Raw genomic sequence first — 21,091 nt, 5'->3', positions numbered from 1 at the left:
TTTTATTTCCTCCCCATCCATGTCCATGTTCTAAATAAAAGAGACATCAACAAGACAACTGGAAGGAAACACTAAGCCATTTATTACAGATCCAGATTGGCAGCTGGGGGAGCCAGGAGGTCACTGGGCTCTGGAAACCCCTTCTGTAACTGCGGAATCAGGAGGAAAGGGGTGGGGAGAGCAGGAGGCTCAGTACAGAGTGCTCACCTAGTATGCAGGAGACCTTGGGGTCCAACCCAACATATAAAAAAAGAAGAAAGGAGGAAGGGAGGGAGGGACGGAGGGAGGGAGCTGGGGAAATGAGAAATGTGCTTTAGCAACCATATTCTCCACATGTTCATCTCCCCTGTGACCTGCCCACTCAAGAAAAGCTCTTTTTCTGTGTGGTCTCCACTCGTCTTTAGGCATTGCTGGCCACACATTCCCCAGGTGCAGTAGGTGAACAGGTTCTGGGAGCATGCTCAGGACATAGCAGCATCCTGTGTGCCTGAGAAGCCAGGCCAAGGTCAGCTGCTGCCACATAGCTCTTCTGAGCTCAGCCCTGCAGGAAATGGTCAAACTGCCCTGTCCTCAGCTCAAGACAGGCAGCTGAGGCCACCAGGCTGTGGGGACGCCACCAGCGGTTCTTCACCTTGCCTTTAGAATTAGGCGGGTTTTCTCATCTCCAATGAGGAGCCTAAAAAGAAATTGTCCCGTGAGGTTCCATTACCCTGGAAGAGAGACCCAGCTTCCCATCACGAATCTCCAGGCCCAGAACTCTGTAGACAGGTGGCTTCCTGAGCTCAGCCCCCTCAGGCAAAAGGATTTTTATGGTGGCCATTCAGAAATCAGCAGCTGGGTGATTAGTGGTGTTTTATACCATACCCTGGGCATGGCCTGAGACCCCTGAACTGCAGTAGGCAATGGTACAAGAAGGCTACATAGCCAGCCAAGATCCAACTCTCTCAGACACAGTTGAAGGGACCTGGGAGAGGAGTTGGTGCCTCGAGGGGAAAAGAATATGATCTAAATATATTGTGCAAAAACTTTTAGTGAAAAAAACTTAAAGTGCCTCTAAACGTGAAGCCCACCCATCAGAAGGGAAAGTCTAGGAGATATCCCAAGTCCCCAGAAACATGTTTGAGCACTACTTGGAGCCAGGGCCACTCAGGAACATCTCAATCCTAAGAGCCAGTTAGTCCCCCTTGTAAAGTGGATTTCTGTCACTTGGAGCCAATGGCCCTAGACAGAGCTGGCTTAGTTCCCTCTAAAGATTCCCCTTTTCCTCCATGTCCAAGTGAGTGCCAATCTATGAGATGTAGACTCCTCTGGCACCCTCCTACCTAATGAGCAGTCCTACGAGGAGGCCAGCCAGGAGGGGGCCCAACCAGTAGATCCAGTGGAATTCCCAGTAGCCGGCCATCACTGCAGGTCCAAAAGCACGAGCAGGGTTCATGCAGGCTCCAGAGATCCCACCCCTGCAGACACACAGGTACATGGCTCACCAGCATCTCGGAAGGTCCTGCCTCAAATCCACATCCTTAATCAGACCTGCAGCCCACTGCACCCAGACATCCTCTCAGAGACTGTAAAAGAAACTTAGTACTAGGCAGACAAAGGATGGTTCCTACATGGCTATCATTAGGCCACTCCCCACACACAGTAGCCAGTAAAAAGAGATGCTTAGTCATGACAGGGGGGAAAAATAGAACAGGTTCCCTTCCAAAGTCTATAAAGCAAAGTCCAAAGAACGTCACCCACTTTGGAGTCCAGTTGACCTACATTCAAAGTCCAGCCCAGACAGTTCTACTCTGAAACCTTTGTCTGACCTCTCTGCATGTCCACCAAGACAAAAGTGCCCAACCTATAGGCTGAATCCAGAAATAAATGACAAAATGTGCATGTCTTAATGATCACTATAGTAGAGCTAGCCCATTGATATCCTCATGCCACAAATCTGGGCCCTCCTCCTCCAGAGGGGTCTGTTTCCCAGGCACACCAAAGGGGGCATTACCCCAGGCTCACCCAAGCAAGCTTGTTTCCAAGGCACACCTCCAGCTCTGGGTTCTGTCTGTAGACCCCATACATTTGGGCTGAGTCCTGCAGCCTTCAATGGGTTCTGTACCCAGAAGCCAGGCCAAGTGGTGGAGCGCACATGTAAGTAAAGAAACTGCCACTAGGGGGCAGAAAAGCACCACTACTACTAATCTGCTGCATTCCCAGCACACCCAAGGTAGCCGAGAGACCTGCACCCTGAGAAAGGTTTGGTTCTGTATCCAAAGGGAAGGAACAGAACTTTTGGAAGTGTCCTCTTACACACCTCATCAGCTTGTGGGTGACCGTCCCAGGCCTGTCACTTTATCTATATCTCAATGACCCTAAGTCATTTCTTACCTTTCTGAACCTAAGTTTGACTGCCTGTACAGTGGGAGAAATGATTCCTGACCCAACTTTGTCTCCTTAATGCCTTCCCCAAAACTAACAAGAGGCTCAAAATAAAAGAGACCGTGAGTAGAAAGAAGTAAGTTTTGTAAGACTGAGGCAACACCCTGAGGGAATGTTTTATTTCAACTACAGAAATTAGGAGTTTTTATAAAACTCCAGAGCTCTGACTTAGCCCTGAATGAAGTAAAAGGGTCACCACATTCTCACACAGCCAAAAATCACCTATCACTGCCCATTGCCTGCCCAAAACCAGTCCACCATCTCCATTTGCCACACTTTCCAGGCCCCTGTTGGCAACTGACGCTGCAGCCCTCAGCCCTGATGTGGGCCCACATCTGGACATGGCCATCACACTACTGAGGGACACTTACCCTGCCAATATATCCACAACGACAGAGAAGCCAATGGAGAATGGCGCCAGAGGACCCTTCGTCTTCTCATTGACCGCGCCCATACACACGGCCAATGCCAACAGCATCGTCAGAATGATCTCTGCCCCTAGGGCTACCGACACCTGCCCCTGCTCCTGGACTGTTGCAAAGGCTGCCCCAGATGCATTCCAGAACCTCTCCTCCGGACTCACTGCCTGTGGAGAAAACCCACTCAGCCGAGGACAGAGAGAAGCTAGGAGCCGGACCCAGGGGCTTACCATGTAGGCCTGTGCTCCATCCCATCTGCACTTGGACATATCTGTATTCATATCCCAGTTCCTCCCACTTTTACATGTGACTTCGGGAGCTATAAGACCTCTCTGAACCTTGCTTTGCTCACCTGAAATTTGAGACATAACGGGTGTTATGTCCTGGAGTCTATGCTGCTTACTTAACCCTCTTTGAGGAAAAGAGGACAAAGCTAGCTTGCCTCACAAGCTCAAGACATGGCGAGACCTGCATGCCTTGAAGAAGGCTGAGTGAGGGGTTGAAACTGAGTCAGCCTTAGGGGAGCAGGCACTGGTGGGTGTCAGAAGAGGGAGAGAAGGGAAGAATGGAAAGGAGGAGGGAGAATGGAGAGAGAAAGGAGAAGGCCACAGAATTATGTGTAGAGCTATAAAATCCTTGCCCCAGCCTGGGGATGAACTTCTATGGTAGGGCATTTCTCTGGCATGCTGAAGGCCTTATGCTCCATCACCAGTGCTGGTGGATGTGGAACCTGCAGCTAAGAAGAACTTGCTTTTTAAAAGGTATTTTTAAAATTTATTTTTACATGTATAAGTGTTTTGTGTCCATGTATGTCTGTGTACCACATGCATGCCTAGTAACCACAACAGCCAGAAGAGGGTGTGGGATCCCTGGAACTGGAGTTACAGAGGGTTGTGAGTTGCCATGTGGGTGTTGGGAATCAAACCCAGGTCCTCTGGAGGAGCAGCTATTGCTCTTACCTGTTGGGCCATCTCCTCAGCCCCAGAATTAGCTTTTTTGATTGACAGAAAGATTTCAAGTATAAATTATCAAATGGAAGGAGAGGGGGGAGGGGAAGGGAATCCCATCACAGACAAGCCACAAGCCCAGTCCCAGCAGGGATCACCAACCTTAGCTAAGGCAGCCCCAATCAGTCCCCCGACCAGCTGGGAGATCCAATAGGGAAGAAGTAGCATGGCATTGAGGCCTCCGATCAGTGTGACTGCCAGCGACACAGCGGGGTTGAAGTGTCCCCCACTACAACCAAGAAGAGAAGAAAGCCTTGAGGCCATGGTCCAAAGCTCACCACTGGGTGAGAATATGTACTCTAGCCTGTCCCCCAAGCTGGGCCTGCAGGCTGGAGTCAACCCAGGCCCTGCCATAAGCAGAAAATGCAGCAAATCCTCATTTTCTCTGAAGAGTCTTGTGGTGGGATGAGAGGCACGGACGGAGCTTGGGGTGGGTGGAACAGTCCCTGAAAGCAGGCTCTAGGTGGCCTTGGGGACAAACTCATAGGTAGAACATCCACAAATTCCCCCAGACTCCTCAGAGCTTGTTCCCGACCACCAGAAATGTGGCCAGGTGCCATATTTTCACAGCACACAACAGATTGCAAAACCAAGATGTTGGTGCAAGTTAAGCATGCATCTGGCTTCACTGAACCCAAGCTGTTATCATCTTCTCCATCCCACAATTGCACACAGGCTCAGTGGCTTGCCGTGGCCACCCAGCCAGGAAGCCACCAGGCCTACCTAGATAGAAGACCGTGTGCTTTTCATCCCACTCACAGTCTCCCTTGGACATTTAAAGACATAGTAAAGTGCTCATTCTTGCTTTCTAGAGAACACCATGTCATTGTCCTCACTCAGATCTGATTTTGAGTGAGATTAAATAGAGAACAGCCCTATCCCAGTTCACCCAGTTAGATGCCCCAAGCAGGATATCCACCATTACAGTAGGCTTTTCTAGGAAATGGCATACCTCCTCCCAAGCCATCCCACTGAGCCCATACCCAGATAAAAGCCAAGCAAGAGAAGGGTCATCTTTCTGGCCCCACAAAAACCCCTCTTGTGGGGATGGAGCCCTGCAGCCTTCTTGCACCACAGCGGGTAAACAAAGCCCCAGCCAGATCCTCTGTGCTGCTTTGCTTTTCCTAATCAATTTCCAAAGTGTAACAGCAAGAGCAGAGAGGACGGAGCACCCCACACTCTCCTTTCCTGAGGCGGTACAGTCAGACAGCTTGAACTTGACTCCTGGCTCCGCCCCCTCTAGCACATACCTCTTACCAGTGATGTGGACTTTCTCTTTGGGGAGGACAAGGCAGAAACCAGGGGAAATAACATGGCCTGTTCCACCAGTTTCCATGAGAATAGAAAGACATCAACAGAGTGCTCCGTATAGCGCAGAGGCATAGTTAGCAATAGATATGTGTTGGCTTGGAAAATAACTAAAGTATGGTAACTATTATTTCCATTTAAAAAGCTAGGAGAGTGACCTGCCCACAGAATCCTGCAGAGCTAGATGAGCCCACCCCCATATTTGTAAGATCCCAAATGGCTGCCCAAGAGCTCCCCACGTTGGCACTAGGCTAAATGCTGGGAGCTGGTCTCACCTGATGTTTCCTAAGATGGCAATGATGAGCCCCAAGGCCAGCCCATGAGCCAAGGCAGGCTGCAGGAGCCCAGTGTTTGGACTATTCTCGATGACCGATAGACACCCGATGAAGATGAAGAGGGCAGAGCCCAAAAGTTCCACCATGCACGGCTGTATGTATCGCTCGTAACAGGACTGTCGGCATCTGCCAGCCATGCTGTTCTCCTGCACCTTGCCCCCACCGAGGTCCACCTCACACATCGGTGCCTGCCGTAGAGAAAAAGAGAGGAAACACGGGTGGCAGCGGCCCCCAAACAGAAGCCCCCATCCCCAGCCTTGAACACATCCTTGGTGCCCTTGCCCAGGCAACAAACTCACCTCCCCAGACATCAGTTAAGAAGGTCCAAGCAAGAGCTACCAGGAGCTACAAACAGCTGCTCTGGAATGTGCCCACTTATCTCCAGGACAGAGACTGGTCCGCTACAGACTGCTCTTTTAAAGGACTGGGGACATTCACCAAAGGTGTCCAGAAAGCAATAAAGCCTGGATGGGAGGTGGCCCAGAAGAGTAAACATTTTTTTTCTAATCTCAACAGAGCAAGGGCCACGTGGGATCAATGATTGCTGGGCTCGGTGCCAGCAACAGGAAAGGTGTGGCCTGCTTGCATCACGTGCAGAGCATACTCCAGGCTCCCTCCCTCCATAGTGCCTCATCTCTCCAGGGTCCAAAGGTGGCCGGCATGTGTGCACAGGCATGAGGAGTCCCCCCCCCCCCAGGGAAGAACTGCACACTCAGTAGCAGCCAGCCCCTCTACCACTAGCCCACCAGCCTCAAGGGCCTTCTTCCCACCTAGGACCTTTTCCACGCCCATCCTGATAACCCGGCCCAGCAAGTGCGTGTGTAGGTGATGGTTGCTGGGTGCCTGAGGCAGTAAAGACAAGGTGGCACTCTTGCATATGGTAAAGCTACTGGACTTTAGAAACCTACTGATGGGTGAGACCTACACCCTCACACACTTGAAGCCAGGGCACCACCAATGAGATGCACACACATCCCAACTCAGACTGCCGGCATTTGAACCCCAGCTCAGCAGGAACAAGCTGGGAGCTAGCCATGGAACTGAGTGCAATGGAACTCTCTTCACCTTCACTGTTTTATCTGCAGAGGACAGTGACTGAACCCATGTCACGGCATCCTTATAAGGTTTCAGTGAGTGGATATAAGAGAAGGGCTCATGGCAGCTCCAGATACATTACCAAATGCCAGAGTCCATTAATTCAGAACATACCAATAAGCCCTGCAAGGCACAAGTGGCCAAGCCCCACCCCTGAGGACCTCCAACCACCAGGCTCCATCCACAGAAAACTCTACCAGCCATAATGGCCAGCCCCAGCCCCTCCAGAAACAGGCAGACAAGCTCCACCCTACAGAGTAAAAAGTCCAAACTCAGGACTTGAAATCTCCCTAATCCCCACCCTGGAAATCTCCACCCTGGAAAGCTCTGTCCCCCAAGAAACCCTATAAGAAGCCTGTCTTCTGCTCAGGTCTCTACGGCTTCTCACTTGAGTGGAGGCAGCCATTCTCTCAGTCTCTTGTGTGAGGTCTGTGATATTCCTTGGCTCCTGACTGCCAGGATACCTTTCCCCTCAGAGCTGTAATACTTGCAATGGGGAAACCTTCCTCCCCTCCCCCAAAGCAGAGCTGTAATACTTGCAGTGGGGAACTGTCCTCCCCACCACACACACACACACACACACACACACACACACACACACACACACACTCTTAGTTTGGAGAAACATACCCCCCTCCCCCAAGCTGTAATACTTCCGCTGGGAAAGTCTTTTCTCTCAAAACTGTAACTCTTCCATTGTGGAAGCCTTTCTCCTCAGAGCGCTAACACCTACAATAACCATATAAAACAGTGCATACGTAATCGTCCATCAACTTTAGAACACATGCTGGGGTGTTACACTGCATACTCCTATGTGCCAGGAACTGGTTAACAACCTTGTATCTACTGTCTCACACACATCCACCTGCTGAATATTCCATGACATAGGTGCTATCTTACAGCCACAGAAGAGAAAGTGTGTTTTCAGGAGGACCTAGCCTATGATTATAAAAACAGGGAGATGTCACAAAAGGACAATGTAATTCCACTTATATAAGGTACCCAGACAGTCAAATTTATAAATTCAGAAAGAAGAATGGGCCAGCCGGGCAGTGGTGCACGCCTTTAATCCCAGCACTCGGAAGGCAGAGCCAGGTGGATCTCAGTATTCAAGGCCAGCCTGGTCTACAGAGAGAGCTCCAGGACAGGAACCAAAACTACACAGAGAAACCCTGTCTCGGAAAAAGAAGAAGAAGAAGGAGGAGGAGGAGGAGGAGGAGGAGGAGGAGGAGGAGGAGGAGGAGGAGGAGGAGGAGGAGAAGGAGAAGGAGAAGGAGAAGGAGAAGGAGAAGGAGAAGGAGAAGGAGAAGGAGAAGGAGAAGGAGAAGGAGAAGGAGGAGGAGAAGGAGAAGGAGAAGGAGAAGGAGAAGGAGAAGGAGAAGGAGAAGAAGAAGAAGAAGAAGAAGAAGAAGAAGAAGAAGAAGAAGAAGAAGAAGAAGAAGAAGAAGAAGAAGAAGAATGGGCCAGGATGGGGCTCAGCTGGTTGAGTACTTGTTTAGCATACATGAAACCCTGGGCTGGACCCTCTCCTTAGCACCACACAGAACCAGACATGGCAATACACACCTGTAATCCCAGCAAGTGGGAGGTGGGCACAGGAGAGTGCAAGGTCATCTTTTGACCACAGAGAAAGTCTGAGGCCACCCTGGCTATATGAGACCTTGTCTTTAAAAAAAAAAAAAAAAAAGTTGGGGGGGGGCAGGCAGCATGACGGCCTAGTGAATAAAAGTAGTTTTTCTCCAAGCTTGATAACTGAGTTTGATCTCCAGGACCTACAAAGTAGAGAGAGAACCAACTCCTGTAAGTTGTCCTCTGACCTCTGGACAAACACTATCTATCTATAAATAAATCCATAAATGTTTTTTAAAAGAGCTAGTGGTTTCTAGAGCCTGGAGTCGAGTGGGTTAGTGTTCAATGGTACCTGGGTTTTTGTTGGGGGGTTGAAAATATTCTAGATATGAATGGCAGAGATGGATGAAACAGTGGAGGGCACTCAATGCCACCAAACTGCACACTTAGGATAGTTGAATGGTTCGTTTCATGTCACACACACTATTGGAAAGAAAGGATAAGCTCAGCTATATACACTCTCAGCTTTCAAGAACAATAAATCGGCAGATGGACTAAGGACAGAAGAGACTGAGGGAGAAAGGGAAGAAGGGAGGGAGGGAAGAAGGGAGAGGAAGAGGGAGGGAGGGGAAGAAGAAGGTGAATGTGTTTCCTTCTTTGAATGTCTCACAAATATTTCAATAGCTACTAGAATAGTCCATCACTATTCCAATCATTGAGTTTTGAGATTCTGCTGGGCTGAGAGCTCTGATCTGCGTTTCTGTGCACATAGAGGTAGAAGACTAATATTAAAGACTAAGGAGTTTAATGATCTCTTCTACCACTTGCTGGTAGCGCACTACACGTCCAGTCCCACAAGCACACTGAATCTTTTCACAACAGCCCTGAGATAAGTCCTGTTACTCATTGTCCTTATTTTTTGATGATTAAAGGAGACACAAAGAAACTAAAGAGTTTGAACACAGTGATGCAGATTACAAGTATCCACTCCAGGACAGATGTGGATACGCCCAGGCAAAGGCTAAGCGGTGTGTTGACTGCCTTGAAAGCTAGAGCCCCGACATAGGCCTCGGCTGAGCATCTTGGCATGGCCAAAGGTTTGGACTTTGCTTTCATGCTGATTATCTTCCAGCCTGTTTCCTGCCTCTTCCTACCTCAAAATCACACTGCACAAGATGCTTCTTCAGCCTTCCTTCTGTGTCCCTGTGAGCAGCAAGATAAGATAGTCACCACACATCCTCCCCATGGAGCTTCCAGAACAACTCTCTCCTGTGTCTTCCCAGATCAGCACCACTTCTTGTTTTAGAAACTCAAACTAGGAATGTGGAGATGGCTCAGTGAGTAAAGTCCATGTCGTGTCAGCAGGAAACTTGAGTCTGAATCCCCAGAACTCACATAAAGCCTGAGGTAGTCCAGCAAGTCTGTAATTCCAGAGTTCCTACAGCACAGAGAGGCAGAGGCAGGGCTGGAGACAGAGCAAGAGAATTCCCGGACACCAGTGAGCTGGTTAGCCTGGTGCATGCAGCATCCAATAAACAAAAACCCTGTCTGAAAAGAGCAAAGTGGAAGATGAGGAATATCACACAAGGTTGTCCACATGTAAGCTGTGACACACACACACACACACACACACACACACACACACACACACACACGTACACATAGATGGATGGGTAGCTAGCTAGATGATAGATAGATAGATAGATAGATAGATAGATAGATAGATAGATAGAGCGAGCCAGCATTTACTATACACCTACAATTAGACCTGTCTGCACCGAGCCCTTCAGACACCCCCTCAGTCAGCAGGGACAATATCCTGTTTCCCCATCTCCCAGCCTCCCAGCTACTAGTGCTGCACTAACTCTTCATCCGGTCCCCATGCCTACCTAGTTTTCATCCATTCCTTTCCCACTGGGAGCCAGTACAGCCCAGTTTGGTACTTGAGTCTGCATTTGGGGAACAGACTATTCTGTTCTTCACCTGCTGCCAGCATGGCTCCAGTTTCCTCTTCTAGCATATGGAAGGGGCCCACTCCCACAGGAGATAGGCCCCAATAAATAGTAGCCATTATGGCTTCTACGAGAGTATGTTAAACGTCGTTACAAGCATGACCCCCAACACTTCACTTCCTTAACACAATAATAATGGTTTCTTAGCTCACAGAACTGTCCACCCAGTTTTCCACTAAGTGGTCACTGGGATACCAGGATATTTCCATCCTTCAGTCCTCCATGTTACAGCCCTGGGATGTCCTCTAGCAGAAAGAGAATGTCCTGTGAGAGGTTGCTATGGGCTGGGCCTGGAAATAAGTCTCTCTTCCAGGTATATCTGATGGGCTAGAACTTGGTTAGATGGCTTCAGCTAACTGCAGAAGAATCTGAGAACCATAGCCCAGCTATGGGCACAGGAAGACAAAGAAAGGTACTGTGTGAGCACGTGCTGCTCCCTGCACGGTCAGTCCAATGACAGTATCTCTAACAAGGAAGCAACTCAGGGCAGAAGGGCCTATCTTAGTTACAGTTAAGAAGGAGCACCATCTCTCATGGTGGAGAAGTCACATTGCATCTGTAATCAGGAAGCAGAGAGCAGGCTGGAAGTGGGGCCAGAGGCTTGAGTCCCAAGATGCTACCTTCGAAAGTTTCCACAGCCTTCCAAGTCAGCTCCACATGCCAGGCACCAAGTGTTCAAACACAAGAGCATCGGAGGCATTTCCCATTCAAAAGTCAGCCCTTGGCCTTCCGTCCTATGCCCTGATTCACCTCACACCGCAGGGGCCCATACAGTTGAGCAGACCTATGCTCTCATGCCTGCCCCTGCTGTTCTACATGGACTCTCCTGACACATGTCAACTTCTCCAAACCTCAAACTAGATCCTCCCTGACTCCTGCCTGGGCCAGCTAGCTGTTAGTCCTCTAAACACACCCCTCTGCCACTCAGGGCAAGCTTAGTTAGCTCCCACAGCTCCAAAACAAGTTGGCAAGTCTCTAACCAGCATGTTTTCGCCCTAAGAACTTCCAAGTGTCTGGATGACCCCATGCACGTGTGCTCTCTCAAACTGCAAAGATCCCAATTGGCTAGGGTAATAAATTTTTTCTAATGACTTCATAGCTTTCCAACCCCTGGTTGATATAACCAAGGCCTCTGTTTTATTTTTATTTGGATGCTAATACTTTAAGATGTCTCTGTAGCCCCCCACCAAGTCCAGATGGAGTTCAAGGGCAGTTGGCATTTGAACTGTTCTGCTCATGCAAGAATGTGGGCAGATCTGTGATGACATCATGACCATGACACCAGATCAAACCCCAGACTATCTACTCCAGACCTAGGAAATTACCCTGCAGTCACCAGACTGAGTGCCAGGGCATGGCTGGGAGCTCTTGCAAGTTCATAGAAAGGCTGCGAACATTTAAATTTCCAGAGGAAAACACAATGATGCTCCTTCGTGTCTCTCAGAAACCACTTTGAGACCAGCTCGAGACAACTCCAGCTCAACAGCTTGGCTGCCCTACCTTGCCTTTTAATTGCAATGGATCTTTCATCTTTGAGAAGTTGATTTTATAGCAGTCACCAGGATAAAAGTGCAAAGGGCTGGAGCTGGAGATATGGCTCAGTAGTTAAGAGCAGCTGTTGCTCTTCCAGAGGACCTGGGTTTGAGTCCCAGCACCCATTGTCAGGCATCTCACTTCTACCTGTAATCCAGCAGGAGGGATGGGTATCTCACGCCCTCTTCTGGCATCCAACCCCACATATACATTGCAAAACACTCATAAGATACATACAGATGTCTGGATAAACAATAAAATTAAAATTTATTTTTAAAAAAATTTCCCATGAAAAGCAACATGGAAGGAAAAATGATAATAGCAGTGCCCAATCTGATTACAAAGTCTGAGAAACTAGCTGGGTGGTAAGGGCACACACCTTTAATCTCAGCACTTGGGAAGCAGAGGCAGGAGGATCTCTATGACTTTAAGGCCAGCCTGATCTACAGCCCAGTCTATATACAGAGTTCTGGGACAGCCATGGGTACATAGTGAGACCCTACCTCAAAAAAAAAAAAAAAAAGAATGAATGTTATGGACTGTGGAGATGGTTCTGTGGATTAAGCATTTCTTGGAGTTTGGATCCCCAGGACACATAAAAGCCAGGTGGGCATGGCAACGACCTGCCTGTAATCCCAACACTTGGAAAATAGAGACAGGGGATTCCCTGAGCAAGCTGCCTAGCTACACTTGTCCTACAGGTGAGCACCGGTCAGCCAGAGAGTCATCATGCCTTAACAACATGGAGCATGGTGGAGGAAGATTCACAATATCAATCTCTGGCCTCCATGTGCATGCACACATGCACATACCTACACTGGAAAGAATGCTATTTCAGAACTCAAATTAATTTCTTAATCAGAGTTATATAATAAAAATAAAATGTGAGTAGAAATGTTTTCTGTATGTAGAATTTATATGTATTAATTTTCAATATATGTAGTTTTTTTAATATACATGCATCCCCTCCCCAATGACTAAGTAAGCTCTCAGAACATAAGTACCAAGACTTTTGGAACCAGCTGTTTAATGAATAGAGCTAACAGGTAATCCTTGAGGCTAGGCGCAGAGTGAACATCTGTGTTCCGAAACCCAGGATGCATCTCTGTGGAAATAGCTCTGTGGTTGTTCAGCAAGTGTGGTGGCTTGGAGCCTGGGGCAACATGACTGCAGGAAATGAATCTTGTTTTCAGCCTCAAATGTCAGGATGTGTTCTAACCTGAGTGACTCTCTTTCTCATAGGAGTCCCCAGGACCCATGTCACAATAACCATCGATAACTAGACACGCTGACTATTTCAGAACTCCTTACAGCCAGAAAGCTGCTGAACAGACAGCAGGTCACCAAGGCAGGGTGACAATGGACCATCTTCCCATCATCATCAGTATCTTTTCAACAACAGTAGAGCAGTGAACATGGCAGCCGCTTGCTGAAGGCCTAACCCAAGCATCACCTTTTCTTCCATTATGTGCGTGATCACAAGTTCTCATTTCTCCTTTTTCATCCTTTTTCCTGTGTCCTGCTACCCAAATTAGATAAAGTATACAAAGGGAGAGGTCAGGGCTTGAGGTAATAGCTCAGTGGTTGAAGGCTTGGGCAAAGTTCAATGGTCAGCACAGAAGGGAAGAGAAAGAAAATAAAAGGAAAAGAGAAACCAAATGGTCAATAAACACAAAAATGCAATATTTTCATGGGAAAAAATCAAATAAAGCAATATAAATAACATTTTTAATGTTTGATTGGTAGACTTCAAAGCAATCACCAAGCAACGCTGATACAACGGGAAAAATGGGCACAGACAGTCATTGAAACACAGCCTTGCAAGATTTAGTAACTCTGTGTGTGTGTGTGTGTGTGTGTGTGTGTGTGTGTGTGTGTGTGTGTGCGCGCGCGCGTGCGCACGCGCGAGCTCGTACAGGATCAACAAGTCTCAGATCTGGAAAGCTGTAGAAATAAAATTCCCATGAGCTGGGGTGATGGCTAGTGGCTAAGCACTCACCATACAAGCGTGAGGACCACAGTTCAGATCTCCAGAACCCTCATAACACTGAATAGCCATGCAGTCCACCTGTAATCCAGCGCTCGGAATATAGAGGGCGATCCCTGAAATAAGCTGACCAGCCAAACGGCTGCATTCAGCTCTGCCTCAGTGAGTATTTGGGAGGGAGGGTGATCAAGGAAGGCTTCCAGTGTCAACCTCGGGCCTCTACATTTGCCTGCACCCACATGCAAACACAGCTTTCTGCAGCCCTCCCCCAACCCCACATACGTGCGCGCGCGCGCGCGCGCGCGCGCGCGTATATACACACACACACACACACACACATTCAAACACACATATATACACATACATTTAAACATGTAATAAAAGCCCCCATATGTAAGAAGATATTCACTTGAACAGTGGTGACAATGTTATTCATATATTCTTATGTTCGTAGAAAAATACAGGGCACAGCTAGGGTGTGACAGTTCTGAAAACGTTTAGACAGAGCATGGGCTATCTACTCCCAAAGCCTGACTACTGTCCGTGTCCTCAACACCCCTGAGCTCCACTCTCCCTTTGAGTCTTTACACAGACTCTTTCTTCCACCTACATTGTTTCCTGATTCTGGCAAATACCTGTTCATTCTCCAAGTCTCAACTAGACTTAGTAAATATTAATAGCTTTGTTGAGACCGACATGAGATACCACACATACACAAGATAATGTTTTGATGAGAGAAGCGTTAGGGGAGGTGTGGATCCTGTGGATTGGTTAATGAATCTCAAAAGGAAGAAACAGAAGGCAGACACAAAAGAATGCATCCCGTATGCATGCTGCAGCATTGAGCAGTGAGCAAAGCTGGCAGCCCTGGGCTTTGGGAGGTCACCAGGCCAGAGCACATGCAATCTGTGTCATGGTGTGGGAGCTGCTGTGGGTGTGCTTGCTGTGATAACGGACAACGCTGGCCGGGGCCGGTTTTCTGTGTGTGATCTACTTCAGTCAACAGCTAAAAATAAACCCAATCTGATTTTAGATATATTGTGTTTTTATTTGGGGTATGTCGTTCTGGACATAAAGAGGGAATCTAGAGGTGAACTTACAGCCTCAAAGAAGAGAATACAGAATTCAATCTTAAAGCCTTTGAGGGCAATATTTTATCACTGTAAATATAGAAAAATGCACTGTAAAATAACATCTTTTAAAGTCAGAAATCTTAGGCCAGGTGTGGTGGTTCATGCCTGTAATTTCAATTCAGAAGGCTAATGCAGGAGAATCACCAAAAGTTTCATCTTTGGCCATATTGTCTTCCTCTCCCTTTCTCTCTCTCTCTCTCTCTCTCTCTCTCTCTCTCTCTCTCTCTCCCCCTCCCTCCCTCTCTTCCTCCCTCTCTCCCTCCCTCTCCCCCTTCTCCTTCCCTCTTCCTCTCCATGTCTCTCAAAAAGAGAATGGAAAAGCAGAAACCTTTGCTATGCCTTTTATTATTGTATGCCTTTTATTATTGCAGTCATCAAACTGTTATCATCGCAATACCGGTTAATGATCAGTAGTCCTGGTCCAGGCCGTGCACTGAGTGGTTGACAAACACCACCTACCTACTCCTCGGGCCTGTCCTGTGAAGTAGGCAGACAGGGAGCCAAGGTTCAAAGACTGCAGCTCATTGAAGATCAGATGCAGTCTCCATGTCCAAGCGGCTTTGCTGCCTCTACATTCTTGCTTTGTTTTACTCAGAGAGGGTCTCACTCTGCAGCCCCAGCTGGCCTTGAAATCAAGACCCTCCTGCCTCAGTCTCTTGAGCGCTAGGACTACAAGAATGGAACACTAGGCCAGCTTCTAAATTTATTTTATTCTCTTCCTTCTCTAAAATCTCCAAGCTCTGCAGAAAACAGTCTAACATAATGAGAAAAAAAATACACTTTCCTTCAAAAGCAGAGTTTAAAATTTTATCCCAATAATAGAAAAAAAGGTTGGCTAGTGAGCTAGTGGATTAAAAAGATAACAAATAGAAAAATAAATGTTAAGTCGTAAGGCTTTTTATTTAAAAAAATAATAGACTCAGGGTCTATAAATCCATGAACAATGCATAGACAACCTTCCTGGCATATCTACCCTGTGGACCATAGACCACATGCACCCCAGGGAGCTATGAATGTGGCCCAACAAAATATTGAAAACTGGCATACAGCATTACGAGGTTTTGTTTTCAATTTTTGGGGGGTAATTTGGTTGTGTAGTTCTGAGTATGGATTTTGTCAATGACAACGTAGGATCGCCAAGTCAAAAGGCTGAACATACACTGTTTAGGAATGTTGTAGAAGATTCTGTTGCTGCTCTAGTTTGTTTTGTTTTCTGATATAAGGTCTTGTGTAGGTCAGGCTAGCTTCAAACTCATTTTGTAGCAGAGGATGATCTTGAACTCCTGGTCCTTCTGCCTCTACCTTCCAAGTATAGGGATTATAGGCATGTGCTAACAAGACCAGCTTTCTGGACTTTTTCTTTCTCCTGGTATGTACAAGTAGTGCATACACAAGGGAGGGAGGGAGAGAGGGAGGGAGGGAGAGAGAGAGAGAGAGAGAGAGAGAGAGAGAGAGAGAGAGAGAGAGAGAGAGAGAGAGAGAGAGAAGGCCCCAAGTTTACTGGCTGTCTTCCTACATTGCTCTTCACTTTATTTATTAAGCTAGGATCTCTCAACTGAACCCAGAACTTGCTGGTTGGTTAGTCTATCTATCCAGCTTGCCTAGGAGATTCCCTGCCTCTGTCTCCACACTGCTGAGATTACAGGTGGTTGCCACACCCTTCCTTATTTCCTGTGCTGGTTCCCGAGATACGCACTCTGGCCAGCACTTTACCCATAGAACCATCTCCCTCCCCCTGGCCCCAGTCTTAGACTTGTTTTAAAACTGAAAGGTGAAAAAGCTCCCTGAACTACTTGGTGAATTTAAGAATTGTTGCCTTTAATCCCAGCACTTGGGAGGCAGAGCCAGGCAGATCTTTGTGAGTTCGAAGCCAACCTGATCTACAGAGAGAGTTCCAGGACAGGCTCCAAAGCTACACAGAGAAACCCTGTTTCAAAAATAAAGAATCGTTGTTGGGTGTAAAACCTGGGTGAAGTGGTGGCTGCCTATTAAGCCCAGCACGTGGGAGGCAGAAACAGGAGAAACTTAACTTCAAAGTCATTCTGAGCTACACAGTGAGTTCAAGGCTAACCTGGGCTACATGAGACCCTGTCTCAACAACAAAATAAATAAATAAAAAGATAAAATTCAACTGGGCATGGTGGCACATGCCTTTAATCTTAGCACTTAGGAGACAGAGGTAGGTAGATCTCTTTGAGTTCCAGGCTAGCCTGGTATATATATATATATATAAACTTCCAGGCCTTCTAGGACTACATAATGAGACCCTGTTTGTCTCTAAAAATAAAAATAAAATAAAATTGAGCCATGTACTATATAGCATGTAGTTACAATCCCAGCACTTGGGAGGTAGAGGCAGGAAGATTAGGAGTTCAATGCCAGCCTTGGTTACATAAAATCTTCATTGTTCACCCGAGTACATAAAACTCTGGTAGGAAAATAAACACAAAACCAAAAGCAGGACTGGAGGGAGGACTCATTGGATAAAGGCATTGGCCAACCAGCTTAACAGCCTGGCCCTAGGACCCACATGGTAGATTGACAGAACTGATCCCCACAAGCTATCCTCTGACCTCTACGTGCATGCATGCATGCAGAGCACATGCCCACACAATACAACTTTAATTAAGCTTAACTCATCCACACAGAAGCTGGCTAAGGCAAAACTCTTCAGCAGGGAGAGCTGAACTGGGAGAAGCCCCTGTCATCCCAGCACTGATGCAGGAGGATCAGAAGTCTGAAGCTAGCCACGTCTCCATTGTGAACTCATTGACTCATTGTGAATCTCAAACACACACACACACACACACACACACACACACACACACACATACACGCACGCACGCACACAAAGGGGTGGGGGAGAGAAGCAGGGAGGAGAATAAACAATTACTCTTTTCTGTTGCTGCTTTTATTTTTCTGATTTTTTTTTTTTTGACAGAAAGTCTTGGTTGATTGAATGGTAATTTCAATTTCTGATCAACTGTGTCCAATTGAAGCATCCTCAAATGGTGGTGCTTTTCCAGAAACACAGAAATGTCAAGTATTCGTTCAGTTACTTAAACACAAAACTGTATCATCATATTAACCTTGTATGCTTTCCAGTCCTTATCCCGAAGGCTCCCTACAACCTCCAGAAAGTCTGCTGTGTATGTCATAGCCACATCTGCACATTGGTGAGGAAATGGTTCGCGGGTGCCCCTCCCTCCTCCCTCTGCTGCCCTATGACCTGAGAAGAACCCCAGCCCAGAACCAAATACACACACATAGACTGCCTGGCTCTTAGCGTTAAAGGGTGTTGTGCAACAGGCTAATTTTAGAAGTGTGTCTTTATGCTATAAACTTCTTGTGATTCATTGAAAATTAACAAAGACCAGGAAGGTACCTAGGAGGGTATAGGTGAGGGCGTGAGTGTGTATGGGTGTGTGGATGTGAGTATTATCCACATTTAGGAAGGGGCAAGTCTTCATTCTAGGCGACCTGCTTGTCCATGGTAGGATGTTTAGATATCTCTCTGGTGTTTTTAACAAGATGTCAGCAGCATCTCCCAGTTTTGACAGCTAAAAATGTCTCTTAAAAGAATGAGGATAAGCCAGCTGTGGTGGCATACACCTTTAGTCCCAGAACTCCAGGGGCTGAGGCAGGCAGATCTCCATCAGTTCAAGGCCAGTTCAGTCTACATTGTGACTCCAGGACAGCCAACACTACATAATGTGATCATATCTCAAAAAAAAGTTAATAAAATAAACACACAAAAAAGCATGTCTTTTTTGTTGTTTTGTTTTTTCAAGACCAGGTTTCTTGTGTAGCCCTGGCTGTCCTAGAACTAGCTCTGTAGATCCGTCTGGCCTCAAACTCACAGAGATTGGCAGGCCTCTGCCTCCTGAGTGCCTAGATTAAAGGTGTGTGCCACCACTGCCTGGACAAAAAAGCATGTCGGAGGAGGAGGAGGAGGAGGAGGAGGAGGAGGAGGAGGAGGAGGAGGAGGAGAAGAAGAAGAAGAAGAAGAAGAAGAAGAAGAAGAAGAAGAAGAAGAAGAAGAAGAAGAAGAAGAAGCCATGCAGTGGTGGTACATGTCTTTAATCCCAGCATCCCAGCACTCTAGAGGCAGAGGCAGAGGCAGGTGGATCTCTGTGAGTTTGAGGCCAGCCTGGTCGGTCTACATGGTGAGTTCCAGGACAGCCAGAGCTGCAGAGCTGTTATACAGACAAACCCTGGGGTGGGGAGCGGGAGAGGAAGGAAGACACAAGAACGTGGATCTAGCTTGATGGTAGAGCATTTGCCTAGCATAAAAAAGAACCTGGGTTCCCAGAACACACACACACACACACACACACACACACACACACACACACACACACACACACACTTTACTGCCTGCTGAAGGCTCCTCTTTCTGATATCCACAGGCCAATGATTGAGCCTCTGTTAGCAATGCTGGTGTCCCCACACGGATCCCAGCAGCCAGGGAGTGACCTGTTCTTTTGCAGATGATGATCTCACTGTTTTCTCAGAAACTGTGATGTGATGGGGCCGAGAGACCTAAGCTCCTCTGTCACATCCATCAAGTGCTCATCAACCTCTTCTGATTGTAGATCACGAGGAAGTTCGAGATCAATGTATTGTTAAAGGCACAGGACAAAAGTAGCTCTTCTTCCCAGACCTAGCTAGAATGTCTTATCTGTTTTATCATTGTATAATATAAAATACATCATCTTAACTTGTTTGTTTGTGAAAGAGTCTTACTATGTAACTCAGGCTGGCCTGGAACTCATAGACCCTCCTGCCTCTACCTCTCAGTTTCTGAGATGAAAGGAGTGAAAAATCTTTCTTCTTCTCTGTGTTTAATTAATTAGCTAACTCAATAATTAATTGTTTGTTGGTGTGACTGTGTGTGCACATGCTTGAGTGTGCCATTGCATACACGTGGAGGTCAGAGGGCCTCCTGCAGGAGTCAGTTCAGTTCTCTCCTTTAACTGTGTGGACACACGTTTTCAGGCTTGGCACAAGTGCCTTAACCCAGTGAGCCATCTTGCCAGCCCTTGTGTATGTACTTTTTGAGATGAGGCCTCATGTAGTCCAAGCTAGACTTGAACTTTCTTGATATCCAAAGTTAGTCTTGAATTTCTGATCCCCCTGCACTCACCTCCCGAGTGCTGTGATTACAGGTACGGGCCACCACAGCCAGCTGACATTTTCATTTTCTTGAAGTGCAGTGTTTGATGGCATTAAATACATTTACTGTTGTACAACCATCACCACTAGCCATCTCTAAAACCATTCCATACTGTGAAAGCCAAACTCATACAACGAATTTCATATACCCATCAAACAATCCCCATCCCCCCTTGTCGAGCCCCCATAAGCCACAGTTGTTTTTGTTTGTGCAAACCCAACTGCTCTAAGTGCCTCGTCTAAGTGGAATCATAGATGTCCCCAGGGCTCATCCATGCTGCAGGTCTCAGCATTCCTTCTCATGAGCAATAGTAGTCCATTGAGTCATATATGTCTTGGAAATCTCCTGCCTAAGCCTCCACAGGGTTGCAGGTGTGCCCCACCATGCCTTCCCTTAACTGGTCTTAGTCTCTTTTCCAATATAAATGGCTGTGATCCTCAGCAGTCTCTCTTTTTCTCTTATACTCTCTCTCCTGTTACATCTCTGCAATGGGTACCTGCTAAGACTTAACTCTTCCCTCCTTTGATAATAGCACCCTGACTATGCTTGAGGAAGCCAGGCTTCCTCTAATCTCAGTTAACATGAGTTGGGTAGCACTGACGCCCATTTCCACCAATGCTCAGCTCCCCAAAACGATGCTTTCCCCAACCTTTGAGGCATGGGACCTTGCTCACCAGACATTCCATCTTGGAGGCCACACTCATGGGCTCAGGGATTTCTGGTCGTGGAAAGTGTCCTTTCTCTGTGGCTTGATGAGAAAGAGGGTACCAACCAGGAGGTGCTGGAAGTCACGTTCACCTCTGTGACAGAAAAGCAGAAGGACAGAGGTGTTCAGAGGAAGGCAGAGCCATGTGTACAGTAAGACTGGTGGCCCATATGGACCTTGGCTCTAGCCATCTGTTCTGCTCACATCCCTTCCTTAAGTCACTTCAAGTTGGGGATTTCCCTTGCCGAAAGGGGAAAAGGGGAGAACCCTACTTGCTACCTCCATTATTCTTCCAAAGCTACCATTGGCCTTTCAGATTTCAGAATTTCTAGGAGCCATTAACCAGGCACATCAGAGCAGGGAGGCACATCCCTGGTCTCCTGGACC

General features: G+C 47.4%; 1 protein-coding gene across 2 annotated transcripts; it reads right to left on the bottom strand.

Annotated features, from left to right (window-relative positions):
- Positions 1-157: 157 nt before the first annotated feature.
- Positions 158-20,814, bottom strand: Aqp8 (aquaporin 8). 2 transcript variants are annotated; one of them, XM_036175028.1, is made up of 6 exons: positions 20,673-20,814; positions 5,434-5,681; positions 3,953-4,079; positions 2,796-3,010; positions 1,323-1,457; positions 158-676 (listed from the first exon to the last, which is right to left on the bottom strand). In XM_036175028.1, exons 1-6 carry the CDS (start codon positions 20,700-20,702, stop codon positions 628-630), a joined length of 804 nt encoding a protein of 267 aa, XP_036030921.1. In that variant the 5' UTR covers positions 20,703-20,814; the 3' UTR covers positions 158-627. The 2 variants fall into 2 exon arrangements, with proteins under 2 accessions (XP_036030921.1, XP_036030929.1); XM_036175036.1 differs by lacking the exon at positions 20,673-20,814 and adding an exon at positions 5,793-5,804 and having other exon boundaries at positions 2,796-3,006; positions 3,949-4,079.
- Positions 20,815-21,091: the final 277 nt, after the last annotated feature.

The sequence above is a fragment of the Onychomys torridus genome, chromosome 1 (assembly GCF_903995425.1).
Source record: "Onychomys torridus chromosome 1, mOncTor1.1, whole genome shotgun sequence".
Taxonomy (NCBI): domain Eukaryota; kingdom Metazoa; phylum Chordata; class Mammalia; order Rodentia; family Cricetidae; genus Onychomys; species Onychomys torridus.
The sequence above is the reverse complement of the archived record's forward strand: the minus strand, read 5'-3'. Positions and strand labels throughout refer to the sequence as shown.

What these genes read in the sequence shown, in the direction of transcription:
- Aqp8 (XM_036175028.1), bottom strand. Translation starts at nt 20,702, where the DNA reads ATGAGTGTGGCCTCCAAGATGGAATGTCTG. An exon ending in GCCATCTTAGGAAACATCAG is followed by an intron (nt 4,080 to 5,433) that starts GTGAGACCAGCT and finishes TCTTGGTTGTAG; the next exon opens with TGGGGGACACTTCAACCCCG. An exon ending in GTTGTGGATATATTGGCAGG is followed by an intron (nt 1,458 to 2,795) that starts GTAAGTGTCCCT and finishes GTGTGTCTGCAG; the next exon opens with GGGTGGGATCTCTGGAGCCT.